Below are 14,282 nucleotides of genomic sequence, written 5' to 3' on the forward strand. Positions count from 1 at the left end.
TGTGCCATAATGAGGCTGAATTTTCCTTAGTTAATTTACGCTTTGTACCTCGTGATTCCACGTGCAAGGTTGCATTATAAGATGCAATAGTTTCGAGCAAATATAGATTATCAAACACATTAAGTAAACTAGTACCAACAACATTGGAATTAATAGACATACTAAACTTCATATTTCCAAAAGAACAATAATATCCCAATTTGTCCAATACAGAAACAGAAATTAAATTCCGTCTAAAGGACGGTACAACAAAAGTGTCTAATAAATCCAAATAATAACCAGTTTTCAGTAATAATCTAAAGTGCGCTATTGCCTGCACTTCTATCGACTTGCCATCACCCACAAAGATGTATCTTTCAGCATCAGTTGGCTTTCGGTAGTTCAGGCAACCCTGCATAGAAACACATATGTGAGTAGTAGCACCAGAATCTACCCACCAAGTGTTTCTTGGTACTGATGCTAAATTTATTTCAGAACAGACCAAAACATGAAATGTACCTTTCTTTACACGCCAGGCGACGTATTTGGCACAATCCTTCTTTCTGTGTCCGGGCTTGCCACAAAAGAAACAACCATCCTGCACTTTCTGTTTCTTTGGTTCCGGACCCTGAGGAATAGCAACTTCCTTTCCCTTATGCGTTCTTTTGCCCGTATGCTTGGAGGTGCTTGCCAGATGAGCACTTTCAGTCCTTTCTTGCTTCAATCTCTCTTCCTCTTGCACACAAAATGATTTTAGCTCATTGAGAGTCCATTTCTCCTTCTGGCAGTTATAACTGACCTTAAATTGGTTAAATTGTGCAGGAAGAGAGATGAGAACTAAATGCACGAGCAAATCATCAGATAAGTCGAGCTTTAGATGTACTCGCGAACATTACCCTTGCCTTTATACTTTATTGAAATCAAGCTTGCTAAAAGCGTGCTTGTTTCAGCCTTATCGTTTTTAGAAAAACGCTTTTGAATTTCTGAAAGAAATTCACCGGCAACGGTAACATCCTCTGTTATTGCACCCCGAAAAACTTCTGGAATCCCACGCTTCATGATCATAAGACTTAGCCTATTAGAACGATCTCACTTTTCAAAGTACACAGTTTCCTCAGGAGTACTTTGTGCAGTGAGAGCATTCGGTTTTGGCATTCTTAATGCCAAGTCTATGTCCATGCAGCCGAGAACAATCAATATGTTCTCTTTCCAGTACTTAAAGTTTGTTCCATTTAACATTGGAACATTGTTCATGTTGGCAGAGATTGAAGTAGTCGACATTAAAGCTGAATAGACAAGAAAATAAAAGGAATGCTCACATTAAGTTACCAAACAGATAATCTCTAAATAAAAAAATGACAACATCTCAAGATACCTAGCACAACATTAATACCAAACCTTTGGGTAGTGATATTAACTGTAAGTGGTATTCTTGTTGTAATGATCAAACATTGACAATAAGTTATGTCAAATAACAAATCTATCTTTTGATGGATTTATTATTCACATTAGGTTTTCTTGACAATTGGCACATGTTTATCACCACAAAATGTGTGTGTAATTCTGCCAAGTTTTAATCATGTCTTTGGACCGATAAATACCCGCATGAGATACACAGACATGAACATCAAAACATTCCATATAAAACAATCTAGACAAGAGAGATCACTTTTGTGACATCTTGTTTGAATTGACTTATATTGAGAATGTTAGAAAATTAAATTTCTGTAGACGTTGTATGAAATTACATTAAATTTAAAGATTTCTAAATTTGTGACCCCGTATATGTTATATAATCTGAAGCAATTCCAATTATATATATACATATATAAATAGAATTGACGGGTCAAAAAAAAACTGAATCCACCGAATCATTTTACAATGCCAGAAAATAGATTGTCATTTTCACAGAACAAAACAGGAAAAAACAGAATTTACATCCATAAGAAAATTCAGAATCTGATTCCAGGAAACTAAATAGAATGAATAAAGCATATCAATTCTGATAAGACACATGATATGTTGGCTCTGATACCACTTGTAAACATAAAATTTCAGAACATAAACCTTACACTTTGGATCATTTACCATGTGTATTATCAAGAGATCAAGACAAAATGACATACCTGAATCCATTGATGAACGGTTAAACGGAAGCGTCTGATTGTCAATAAAACCTTAATATTGACTTTGTTAGAGCCTTCTAATCCTTTCCCTTATGTGCCTTATGTTTCTCCTTGAGAGGATTTAGAAAACAAAACAGTATTCTTGTTTTTTCACTCTTGGGAAGGAATAGGGACCATAACCTTTTAAAGGTTGTAATTGGTTTTCATAACTGAAAGGTAATGAAAACCAATAAATTAACCATTATTGGTTTCATAACTGAAATGTAATAAAAACCAATAAATTAACCATTATTAGTTTCATAACTGAAAGGTAATAAAAACTAATAAATTAACCATTATTATTATTGGTTTTAAAACTGAAAGGTAATGAAAACCAACTTTAACCAATATGTTTTAATTTCTATTTCTGCCCCTCATAGAAATAGAAATTATACAACTAGTATCTACACATTAGGTCCATAACACATATACCCTTAAGCCTATTAACTAAATTGAATCACTTAAATTGTAGGCTTCTTATAAATGATAACACCACATTTAATTATGTGGTCCCATTGAGACATTATCTAACAATTTATTGTTACTTAATTGTATATATTAATAAAATTTCAACGTTGTTTCAAAACACATAGAAAATAAGTCTTTTTTCACCTCTTCTTCTACTATGTTCTTTTTTTGTGAGTTTACTGTATTGAGTTTACAAGTGAATGTTGGGCAATTTAAGGTTCGTGAAATTCATTGTTCTGCACACAAGGGATTTCAAAGGTCGTTGTATTTTGGGAGACAAGCACCATTCAACTCGGTGCAAAAAGAGATGTATCGTTCCTAAGGAGAGTACAAGCTACATGTCTCGACCACCATGCATGCTTCTCTAAACTTTTCTCTCTAATAATAATATTTATATGTTATTTATTATTTATTATTAGTTTAGTATTTTATTGTGACAATAAATCTTGTTTAGTTTTTCCAACGCACCATTCATGACTTCCTTTTCCATATTCTGGAGATCGGATTATCAAAGCCAAAAAGAAGCAACCTCCTATTCTTTGACCTCTTGATCTCCCTTGTGTTGTGGCTACTTTAAGGTAGTTGTTTTAGTGTTTTAGTTTGGCATATCGTCTTCTATTTTCTTTGTGTTTGTAAAGAGATTCTATTTTCTTTGTGTTTGTAAAGGGATTGCGCTTGTTTTGCTTGCTTATAGGTGTCAACCAATTTGGGATGTATATTGCAAGCATTGATAGAGTCTCCCTCCTTTCTTGTCTATTATTGATGTATCTCTCTTTACCTTGTTATATTATATTGATATATCAATATACCCCTTTTTTGCCGATCAAACAAAAAATAAAAAGAACTACATGTATCTATACATTAATTAAGACGAAGCCCCCGAAAAAATTGTGACATCCTAGCAGCTCCTTATTCATTTCTCAAATAATTTTCTTATTCTTTATGTGAAGATTCCTTTCTATGATAATGCCAAATGGGTCCAAATGAAATAAGGAAATGAAGGTGTTTTCTTTTCTAGTTTAACAGAGATGAGCACATTAAAAAAAAAAAAAAAAAAAAAAACACCTCAACTTGGCTTTCAGATACTATAAAAACGAGTAACTACTAATCCTTAACAAGTTGGCCAAAGCAATAAACCATTAATTAAGATGTAGAAAAAAAAAATAGTAGTGGAAGATATCCATCCAATAATTTATATCTCAGTCCACATCTATCAATTGACATACAAGAATAATGTTTACTTATATATGGGAAACAATCCTGTCTTCTCCTTTAATTAATTCAGTCCAAGATTTTGTTAATGACAACAATATCTATTCTAAAAGTCAGTGGTTTACCATACATAGGTTATGCTTGGAGTGAAGGATTTGTGTAGCAAAATGAAAAGAAAAGGAAAAAGACAGGATGAAAATGAAGTAAAGTATTTATTTTTCTTACTCTTCGTTAATTCAAGATCCAAAATTTAAGAAACTAACATATATTAGATCTCAAATTGTAGTTTGTAATTATTTTTGGGCAAATTACATCCTTCATTCATAGATATATTGTCTCTTGTGTAAATTTAATTTTAATAGTTCAATTACATTGAAATTATCCTTCAATATTCTACATTGTGTCAATTTAATTTAATTGATAATATCTTTTAAGAAATTAAATTAAAAATAATTTATACATTATTCTCAAAATAGTTAAGGGGTTAACCTCCAATTTAAAATAAGAAAGCCTCTACGTGCCTCCCAAAAGTATTGTTGGATATCCATTTTCTTTGGACATCTAATTCCCAAATTTGAATGTTATTCTATTTCTTTGGACACATCAATTAATTCCCTTCCCTTCCCTTCCCTTCCTGTTGTCTACTCTCCTTCCCTTCCCTCCACGATACCCCCTCTCCACTTCTCCCTGCGCCCCCTCCCTTGTAATTTGACTTAGGGGTATAATAGTATTTAAAAAAAATCATTAAAATAGTCTATGCATTTTTAAAATTGACCATTTGAACAAATATTATCAATTGAATTAAATTACATAATATAAAAAAAAAAATTAAAGGACAAAATTTATATAACTAAAACTACTGACATTAAATTGGCACAATATAAAAAATTAAACAATATAATTTATATAATTAAAATTACAGCAACTAAATTGACACAATAAACAAATTATATTTGTAAATTGCCTTTTTTTTTTCCTTTCTTTGTTTATTTATTTATTTTTTACAGTATTTGATTTGAAAGATGATTCTGGGCTATTTTGAAAAGATGGTTATAATCAACTTTTTGATAAAAAGTAACTTATAAGCAACTTATAAACAACTTTTTTGTGAGAGATGAAGTGAGATATAATCTGGGAAGCGGATTATAACTTACTTCCCAAAGTAGCCCTCTAGATAGATAAGGTGAAAGATGATTATTGTCAAACTATAATTTGTCTAATCTGACAATGGGCCCACAAGGAACCCTAATACAGCAGTGATGAACCTACCTAAGCAAGCAAGAACCAATCTGAATTTTCTCAGAAAGAAATGGTATATGTTTTGGGCTTTTGGTCCACTGGTTTTTTTGGATGTTTTGAGCTTTTCTTCTTTTATCTTTATGGATGACAATTTGATAGGACATAGGTAGAGTTTTTTGTTTTTGCAAATCATTGAAGATTATATTTTGTCTTGGGGCTTTTAACATTTTGGACATATTCATTGACTCATCATACAGAATCTTACTTCGTAAAATTTGGGTTGGAAGTAACAAGGAAATTTAAAGTATTCAAACCAAAATTGTCCTCAAATATTCTATTCTCTTGTTTCTCAAATCTTTGGATGTTGAAATCAAGGACATGGTTTTAATGATTTTCCTATGAAAGTGTTGTTGGTTTATCAACATTAACTTTCTAAGTCATTTTCTATAATTTACTTGTTGTCCCTTTTGTTAAGTCACACGTCCCCCCCTCCTGTCCTTGATTATTAATCAAAATTTTAAATAGTAATATTAGAAGATAATTTGATATCTATCATGATACAATGGTATTAGAAGTATCGATTAATACTTATCAAGAATCGAATAACATAATTCTCTATACTGTCACTACAAAAAAGAGTTTTATAATAGTTGAATTAACCGAATCAATTATATTTAGGTTGATATGTATCGTGAATCAGTCAATATCTATGATTCTCATTTTAATCATGTAATGAAAAGAATTTAAATCGATCAAGAGATACAAATGTCAAGAGATCAAAAATTGAATACAAATCAGTCGATATTTAACTTGAGATATGTACAAGAAGTTTATGTTTGTATGTACTGACACCGTAATTCACAAACAGCATATATTTTTTAAAGTATGTATATGTTTGTATATACCACCACATGCAATGCATGGTAATAAGAAGGCAAAAATGGGGGGTCCCCCATTTTCACTGCCACTAACCAAACTCATGAGAAAAATATATCCCACTTGCATCACTTTCGTTTTTTTTCTCTCTTCTTAATTTGTTTCATCCTAGACAACCAGCAATACTAAGTATCATGAAAAACTTTCATAAAAATAATCATGAAAATTTTGTGACCCTTAGATTACACTTAGAATAAAACACCACACACTAATTAAGGTAATTAAAGAATCATAAATCTTTCATGATCATTTTTATAAAAAAAAATTCATAATCCCTAACTTTTCTCAGACAACCTATATACTACAATTAATTGCTTTCTTTAGTTAAAGAAAAAGAAACTCTCAAGTTGGAAAAATATCCAACCCAAAAAAAAATTTGTCCAATCTCCAATCATCAACTCTTGGTGTGCATCCATTTTCAATAACCCCACCTCGAACACATCATCATATATACCACCAAACATACTTCTTTTAATTATTTTTCCAGTTCTCTCTCCTCTCCTCTCCTCTCCTCTCTCTTTCTCTCTCTTCTGTGGATGTGGGTATTGAGGGTGTCGGCCATTTTTAGCTTGTGAACTTGAAAAAAAAAAAAAAAATGGGAAGAAAGTGCTCACATTGTGGAAACATAGGTCATAACTCAAGAACATGCACTGCTTATAGAGCTACTGTTGTTGGTGGACTAAGGCTCTTTGGAGTGCAACTTGACTTGTCTTCTTCTTCATCTTCTTCTATTGCCATGATGAAGAAGAGTATCAGCATGGATTGCTTGTCTTCGTCATCATCGCCATCCCCTTCGTCTTCATTGTCTTCTTCGCGAGTTTCCATCCATGAAAATTCAGATAAGAGCTCCATCGGTTATCTCTCCGATGGTCTCTTAGGTCATAGCCAAGAAAGAAAGAAGGGTATGAAAATTTCTGTTTTTTTTTTTTTTAATTACATGACTGGCTTTTAATGGATTTTTGGTAGTTTTGAGAAGAAAAATAATAGTTCTAGTTGTTTGTTCTCTTATGGTATATGTGGAGCTTTATATTAGTATCATGCATGTGATGTCTCTTTCTATTCTCTTTTTGGGTTCTTTTCCTTTTGGAAGGAGAAAGAAGGAGGGGGTTTGGTTCACATAATCATCTTCTTCTTTCTTCTTTTGGTTCACATAATCATCACATAAATGCTTTTGTTTATCTCCACCAAATATGTCCCTCAATTTATCCTAGATTAAAATGGGTTATCCTAGAAAGCAAGGCAAGATGTATATAGTCTTATCCTCATTTTTAAAGATTATTTCTGTGAATTGAACCAATTTCACAAATTCACCCAAAAAAAAAAAAAAAAACCTGTTTCACCACTAACAACAAATTTTACCGCTAGGCCAAACCACCCTTTCTCGAGTTATTCACGGTTTCATGGATCCAGAGTACTATGCTAGTGTCTGCTCTTCAATGACCCCAATTTAACATCCTATACTTCTCACATTTTCTTGACCATTAATTTTGAGTTGAGTTATCACACTCCGATCTACAACTGAACCCAAAAAAATTGTTCTTCGATTCTCATATTTTCCAATTCCCAAATTTCCAATGTTCTTGTGGTATTTCATATTCAATACATATTTTTATGGATGGATGATTAGGAGTGCCATGGACGGAGGAGGAGCACCGGACATTTCTGTCTGGGCTAGAGAAGCTAGGCAAGGGTGACTGGAGAGGAATTTCAAGAAATTATGTGACTACAAGGACTCCGACCCAAGTTGCCAGTCATGCTCAAAAGTATTTTCTCCGGCAGGCAAGCCTCAACAAGAAGAAGCGGCGTTCAAGCCTCTTCGACATGGTATTATTCTCCTCCCTATAATCCTGGAAAGTGATTTGCAAACAAAAATTTTGTACCCCAAAAAAAAAATATGGCATACTAGAATGATGTGTCGATGACAGTTTTGAAATATGAAGTTATTTTCACAGGCCTTTTAGTTTAAAATGAACGACTATCAATTTGACACATCATTCTATATAGATTTGATATATGACTACGAAACATTGATAAAAATTAAATAGATAAATAAAAATCTCTGCCTCACAATTGACAGGTTTCAAGTAGCAACAACTCTGATTCCAAACCAAGTGATGCTATTCTTGCTCAGTGTCTTAGCATGAAAAGCTCATACCATGAAGCTCAACATCATCTTACCACTCTGCCTCTCATCTCCCACAACATTCAAGAAACTGACTGCTCTCAATCATCACCTGGGTGGCTGTTTGGATCACCCAATTCACAGCTGAAATCATCAGCTGCTGCAACAATTCAAACAAAGCCCATTAATTCTGCAAATTCAGCTCCTGATTTGGAGCTCAAACTGGCAGCTCCAAGGCCAACAGATCAAACAAAATCATCATCATCTAGTCCCCTCCTAATCGGACCTATTAGCGTTATCTGAAACCACTGAAATTATGATTTTGAGGTCATTTTAAGCCTCCAAGCTCAACTAGATCAGAGAACATGTTATTTTAGTTATGGGATTAACAGAACAGTTAATAATATGTATGTTCTGTATCAGTATATATATATTCTTTTCTAATTTGAATGAACAGATTTGTTGTTGAATACCATAACAGAGATTACAGAAGTAGCCATCAGTACTGATTGATACATGGATCAAATGCCAGGCTGTAAATAACTCAAATCGAGCCGGGTAATAGATTGTTCAAATTTAACAAGTATTAAAATATGTTCAAATTTAATTTATTTTATCTTTCGAGTCAATATTCAAAAGAACTAATCAAACCGATAACTAGCGCAACTCAAGTAATTTAGTTTTTTATGTTGTGCATAACTTCTCAAGTCAAGTATATTAAGTTATTTAAGTTTAACTTAAAAATTTCACGAGTTTTAAATGTATTGTTTTGTTTATAGAAGAAGTCAATCTTAACTTTTTTTTTTTTTTTTTTTTTAACAAGTCGAGTATGAATTTGAATAATTTAATTTGTTTTACATTGGTATATACTTATGTGTTCATTTAATTAAGCTATAGGCCAAAACCATTGTACCAAGGGAAAAACTATTTTTACATCTTAATGGATTCTTTATTTTGTAATGATAAGCTTACAATACAGACATATCTATCATTCTGTATAAAAATAAAAATAAAAATTATATATATTTTTTATTTATATAATATTACTCTTGTGGTAATTAGTGTATAAGAGGCAAAACCAGTGCAATTATTATTATAATGAGAGATTAAAGAATTCAACATGTTCATTTTGGTAACATTGCCAACCTTACCACCTTCAACAAATAAAAGAAGACACCACCATATCTATACCTAACTTAACTAGTTTTGTCTCCTTTTCAACTAGATCACATTGAATTGGAGCTTTAATTAATAGATTTTTAGGTAAACTTTCATTTCTTTAGAACTGATGGTTTTGTTCACGGCAATAACTGCAGGGAAAAAAAACAAAACAAAAAAACAAACACAAAAGAAACTAAAGCTGTCATTTGGCTAACTTAATTGGGTTAAAAAGGTACAAAAGATAAAATAGACTAAATAAGTCAATAAGATGAAATGTCATATCTAAACCATAATTGTGCGGGGACATCCCACATCGGTCAGTGAGAGACTACTTTCCCACCTTATAAGCTAATTGCCTCCTCTACCCAACATAAGGCCTTTTCCTCAGTGGGGGAGGAACAAAACCGTGAGGCGGGTTTACGCCAAAGCAGACAATATTGTGCTAGGCACGGGCCGGGGGCTTCATTTGGTGAGAGAAACTCTGGTGAGGATGGAACTTCATCTAGTATGTAAACGTGACTACACCTCTCATGCTGAGAATAGAACTTCATCTGGTGAAAGAAACTTTCTTCCTCTCTCTCTCTATCTCTGAGTGTGTGCTAACTTGACCGCCGGAGGGGTTTTTCGGCAATGCTGTGCTCGCAGGTTAATTGGATCGAAGCGGAACTTGGATGCAAGGAATACGGGCGGTACCGAATATTTGCCTCCTGTACAATTGGCGCCGTCTGTGGGAATTCGACAGACAAAACCTTGTCCTCTAAGCTTCTCCGGTCATCTTTTATGGCGAACCACGACAACATTCTGTTACACGCCATCGACGGCATCACGCCAAAGTCCATTTGTCTCAGAGATGGCCTGTCTGCCATTCCGACGATGGCTGATTTGGAGACCTCCGCACAAGGACTTCCCAGGGATGCGCGAGACAAACGCGCAAGGAGTTTTGGGCGCTTTGTCATTCCAAAAGAGCGTCACCAACGGCGAGATTCACACACTCAACACTTGGAAAACAAGCTGAGAGACCAAGATACCATCATCAAGAAAATGGCGACGGAGATGGAGGCCATGAGTCGCCAGATGAAAGGAAAGGGCATTGCTAGAGTGGGAAACCACAGTGAGCACACCCATTCCCGCCATTCCGGTAGTCTTGATAGACGTCGCACCCCTTCACTCTCTGTCATGAAAAGCTTCAGAGCTAGGAGACTATGTAGCACCGGCGACGATATCTCGCACACAGGACAGCAGTTACCACTCCTCACGCCCGACGACGGCGTCGAGGTATTCTTGCTCCGACCGTTCGAAAGACTTAAGGGATGTGTTGGGGGAGCGCGCTCACCGGAAGGAGGCGCAGAGGGTGCTTGCATTGCATCAGTTGGTCTCTAGAGGGCGAGCCAGTGAAAAGGTCGTCATGCCACAACCATGCTTGGCGGCACACGCACCACCAGACAGAGAGTTGGCAAGGCTGAGTGCCACCCTTTTTTCCACAGAGATCAAGAACACATCGCTCCCCCCCCCCCGAGTTCCGTCAACCAAAGTTCACGCTCTATGACGGAAAGATTGATCCATATATGCACGTAAGCCACTTCCGACAGGTTATGGCTGGGCACAGGGGAAACGATGCGCTCATGTGCCTTGTTTTTCCATTGAGTTTGGGCGAGTTGGGCCTAAAATGGTTCGAGAGGCTGCCGGAGGAAAGCATCGAGGGGTGGCAACAGTTGGCAGAGGCATTTGTCACCAGATTTAAGACAAATGCCAAAATGCCCAAGGAAATTGACCATCTTTTGATAGTAAAGATGAAGCCAGGCGACTCTTTGAAGGCGTATAACACTAAGTATTGGGAGACTTTCAACGAGATCCTTGATTGCTCGACCAACCTTGCAATCACTCAGTATAAGCGCGGTCTTCCAGTTAGACATCGACTAAGAGACTTGCTCACAATGAATCAACCGTCAACCATGGAATTGCTCATGCAACACATTAATGAGCACATCCGAGTCAAAGACGATGCAGCCGCAGCTACCGTGACGACAAGTCCGGTAGTAGAGAATAAGAGAGTAGTGCGAAAGGTTCACGCAGTAGGACAAGATGATGGCCATGCAAACCACCATGGAAGAGATATACGGAGTTCAATTTTTGGAAGACGTTTGTAAGAAGGCCGAGGAAAAGGGGCATAAAACTCGCGGAATGTAAATGGCCGATCCATTTTCAGAACATCGAACTCTGCCAATCTAAAGTTATGTTCTTAGTTCTATTTTTGTAACCCTTTTTGCCATTGGCACAATGAAACAAGTAGACCATTTTCTTGAGAATTGTTGTATTTTTGCATCGCCAAGCGGATTTAGTGCGGTCCAATGGGCAACTAACAATCATTCTGACGAAAAGATCAAAATTCTTTGCAGGGCTGATTTTGCTCGGCAAGCGGTTTGTTGATGGTTTTGATCAACTTTGGAATTCCTTACCGGACGGATTTTGCTCGGCAAGAGGTTTGTTGATGATTTTATTATCTCTGGAATTCCTTGTCGGATGAATTTTACTCGGCAAGAGGTTTATTGATGGTTTTAATCAACTTTAGAATTTCTTGCCGAGTTGATCTTGCTCGCTAAGAAACAAGTCACCCAGTTGACCTTGCTCGCCGACCTTGGAGTTCCTTACCGAGCTGATTTTACTCGCCAAGAAACAAGTTGCTGAGCTGACCTTGCTCGCCGACCTTGGAGTTCCTTGCCGAGTTGATCTTGTTCGCCAAGAAGAAAGCCACCGAACTGATCTTGCTCACCGACCTTTGAGTTCCTTGCCGAGCTGATCTTGCTCACCAAGAAACAAGTTGCCGAGCTGACCTTCCTTGCCGACCTTGGAGTTCCTTGCCGAGCTGATCTTGCTCGCCAGGAAGAAAGTCGTCGAGCTGACCTTGCTCGCCGACCTTAGAGTTCCTTGCCGAGCTGATCTTGCTCGCCAAGAAGCAAGTTGCCGAGCAGACCTTGCTCGTTAACTATGGAGCTCCTTGCCGAGCTGATCTTGCTCGCCAAGAAGCAAGTCGCTGAGCGGACCTTGCTCGTGACCTTGGAGTTCCTTGCCGAGCTGGTCTTGTTCGCCAAGAAGCAAGTCACCGAGCTGACCTTGCTCGCCAACCTTTGAGTTCCTTACCGAGCTAATCTTGCTCACCAAGAAGCAAGTCGCCGAGCGGACCTTGCCCGCCGACCTTAGAGTTCCTTGTCGAGCTGATCTTGCTCGCCCAGAAGCAAGTTGCCAAGCGGACCTTGCTCACGGACCTTGGAGTTCCTTGCCGAGTTGATTTTGCTCGCCAAGAAGCAAGTTGCGGAGCTGACCTTGCTTGCCGACCTTTGAGTTCCGTGTCGAGCTGCTCTTGCTCGCCATGAAGCAAGTTGTCGAGCAGACTTTGCTCGCCGACCTTGGAGTTCCTTACCGAGCTGATCTTGCTCGCCAAGAAAAAAGTCGCCAAGATGACCTTGCCCGCCGACCTTAGAGTTATTTGCCGAGCTGATCTTGCTCGATGAGAAACAAGTCGTCAAGCGGACCTTGCTCGGGACCTTGCAGAGCTTACCTTGCGAAGCCGACCTTTGAGTTCCTTGCCGAGCCGATCTTGCTCGCCAAGAAGCAAGTCGCTGAGCTGACCTTGCTTGCCGACCTTGGAGTTTATTGCCAAACTGATCTTGCTCGCCAAGAAGAAAGTCGCCGAGTTGACCTTGCTCGTCGACCTTGGAGTTATTTGCATAGCTGATCTTGCTCGATAAGAAGAAAGTCGCCGAGCAGACCTTGCTCGGGACCTTGGAGTTCCTTGCCGAGCTAATCTTGCTCGCCAAGAAGAAAGTCGCCGAGCTGACCTTGCTCATCAACCTTGGAGTTCCTTGCCGAGCTAATCTTGCTCGCCAAGAAAAAAGTCGCCGAGCGGACCGTGCTCGTCGACCAAGGAATTTCTTACCGAGCTAATCTTGCTCGCCAAGAAGCAAGTCGCCGAGCTAACCTTGCTCGCGACCTTGGAGTTCCTTACCTAGCTGATCTTGCTAACAAGAAGAAAGACGCCGAGCTGACGTTGCTCGCCGACCTTTGAGTTCCTTACCGAGCTAATCTTGCTTGCCAAGAAGTAAGTCGCCGAGTTGACCTTACTCGCTGACCTTGGAGTTCCTTGCCAAGCTGATCTTGCTCGCCAAGAAGAAAGTCGTCGAGCTAACCTTGCTCACCGACCTTGGAGTTCCTTGCCGAGCTGATCTTACTCGCCAAGAAGTAAATCGTCGAGCGGACCTTGGTCGTCAACCATGGAGTTCCTTGCCGAGCTGATCTTGCTCGCCAAGAAGTAAGTCGCAGAGCGGACCTTGCCCGCCGACCTTTGAGTTCCTTGCCGAGCTGATCTTGCTCGCCAAGAAGTAAGTCGCGGAGTTGACCTTGCTTGCCGACCTTGGAGTTCCTTGCCGAGCTGATCTTGCCCGCCAAGAAGAAAGTCGCCGAGCTGACCTTGCTCGTCGACCTTAGAGTTCCTTGCCGAGCTGATTTTGCTCGCCAAGAAGCAAGTCGCCGAGCTGACCTTGCTCGTTGACCATAGAGTTCCTTACCGAGCTGATCTTGCTCGCCAAGATGCAAGTCGTCAAGCGGACCTTGCTCGCGACCTTGGAGTTCCTTGCCGAGCTGATCTTTCTCGCCAAGAAGTAAGTCGCCAAGCGGACCTTGGTCGTCGACTATGGAGTTCCTTACTGAGCTGATCTTGCTCGCCAAGAAGCAAGTCGCGGAGTGGACCTTGCCCACCGAATTTTGAGTTCCTTGCCGAGCTGATCTTGTTCACCAAGAAGCAAGTCGTCGAGCTGACCTTGCTCGCCGACCTTGGAGTTCCTTGTCGAATTAATTTTGCTCGCCAAGAAGCAAGTCGTCAAGCTGACCTTGCTCGCCAACCTAAGAGTTCCTTGCCAAGCTGATCTTGCTCGCCAAGAAGAAAGTCGCTGAGTTGACCTTGCTCGCCGACCTTAGAGTTCCTTGCCAAGCTAATCTTGCTCGCC

General features: G+C 38.4%; 1 protein-coding gene across 1 annotated transcript; it reads left to right on the top strand.

The window, feature by feature from the left end:
• Positions 1–6,343: 6,343 nt before the first annotated feature.
• LOC114296664 (transcription factor KUA1) lies at positions 6,344–8,596 on the top strand. Its single transcript, XM_028240987.2, has 3 exons — positions 6,344–6,901; positions 7,627–7,823; positions 8,077–8,596. Exons 1-3 carry the CDS (start codon positions 6,595–6,597, stop codon positions 8,422–8,424), a joined length of 852 nt encoding a protein of 283 aa, XP_028096788.1. The 5' UTR covers positions 6,344–6,594; the 3' UTR covers positions 8,425–8,596.
• Positions 8,597–14,282: the final 5,686 nt, after the last annotated feature.

The sequence above is a fragment of the Camellia sinensis genome, chromosome 5 (genome assembly GCF_055761805.1).
Source record: "Camellia sinensis isolate YWXY chromosome 5, ASM5576180v1, whole genome shotgun sequence".
Lineage (NCBI taxonomy): Eukaryota > Viridiplantae > Streptophyta > Magnoliopsida > Ericales > Theaceae > Camellia > Camellia sinensis.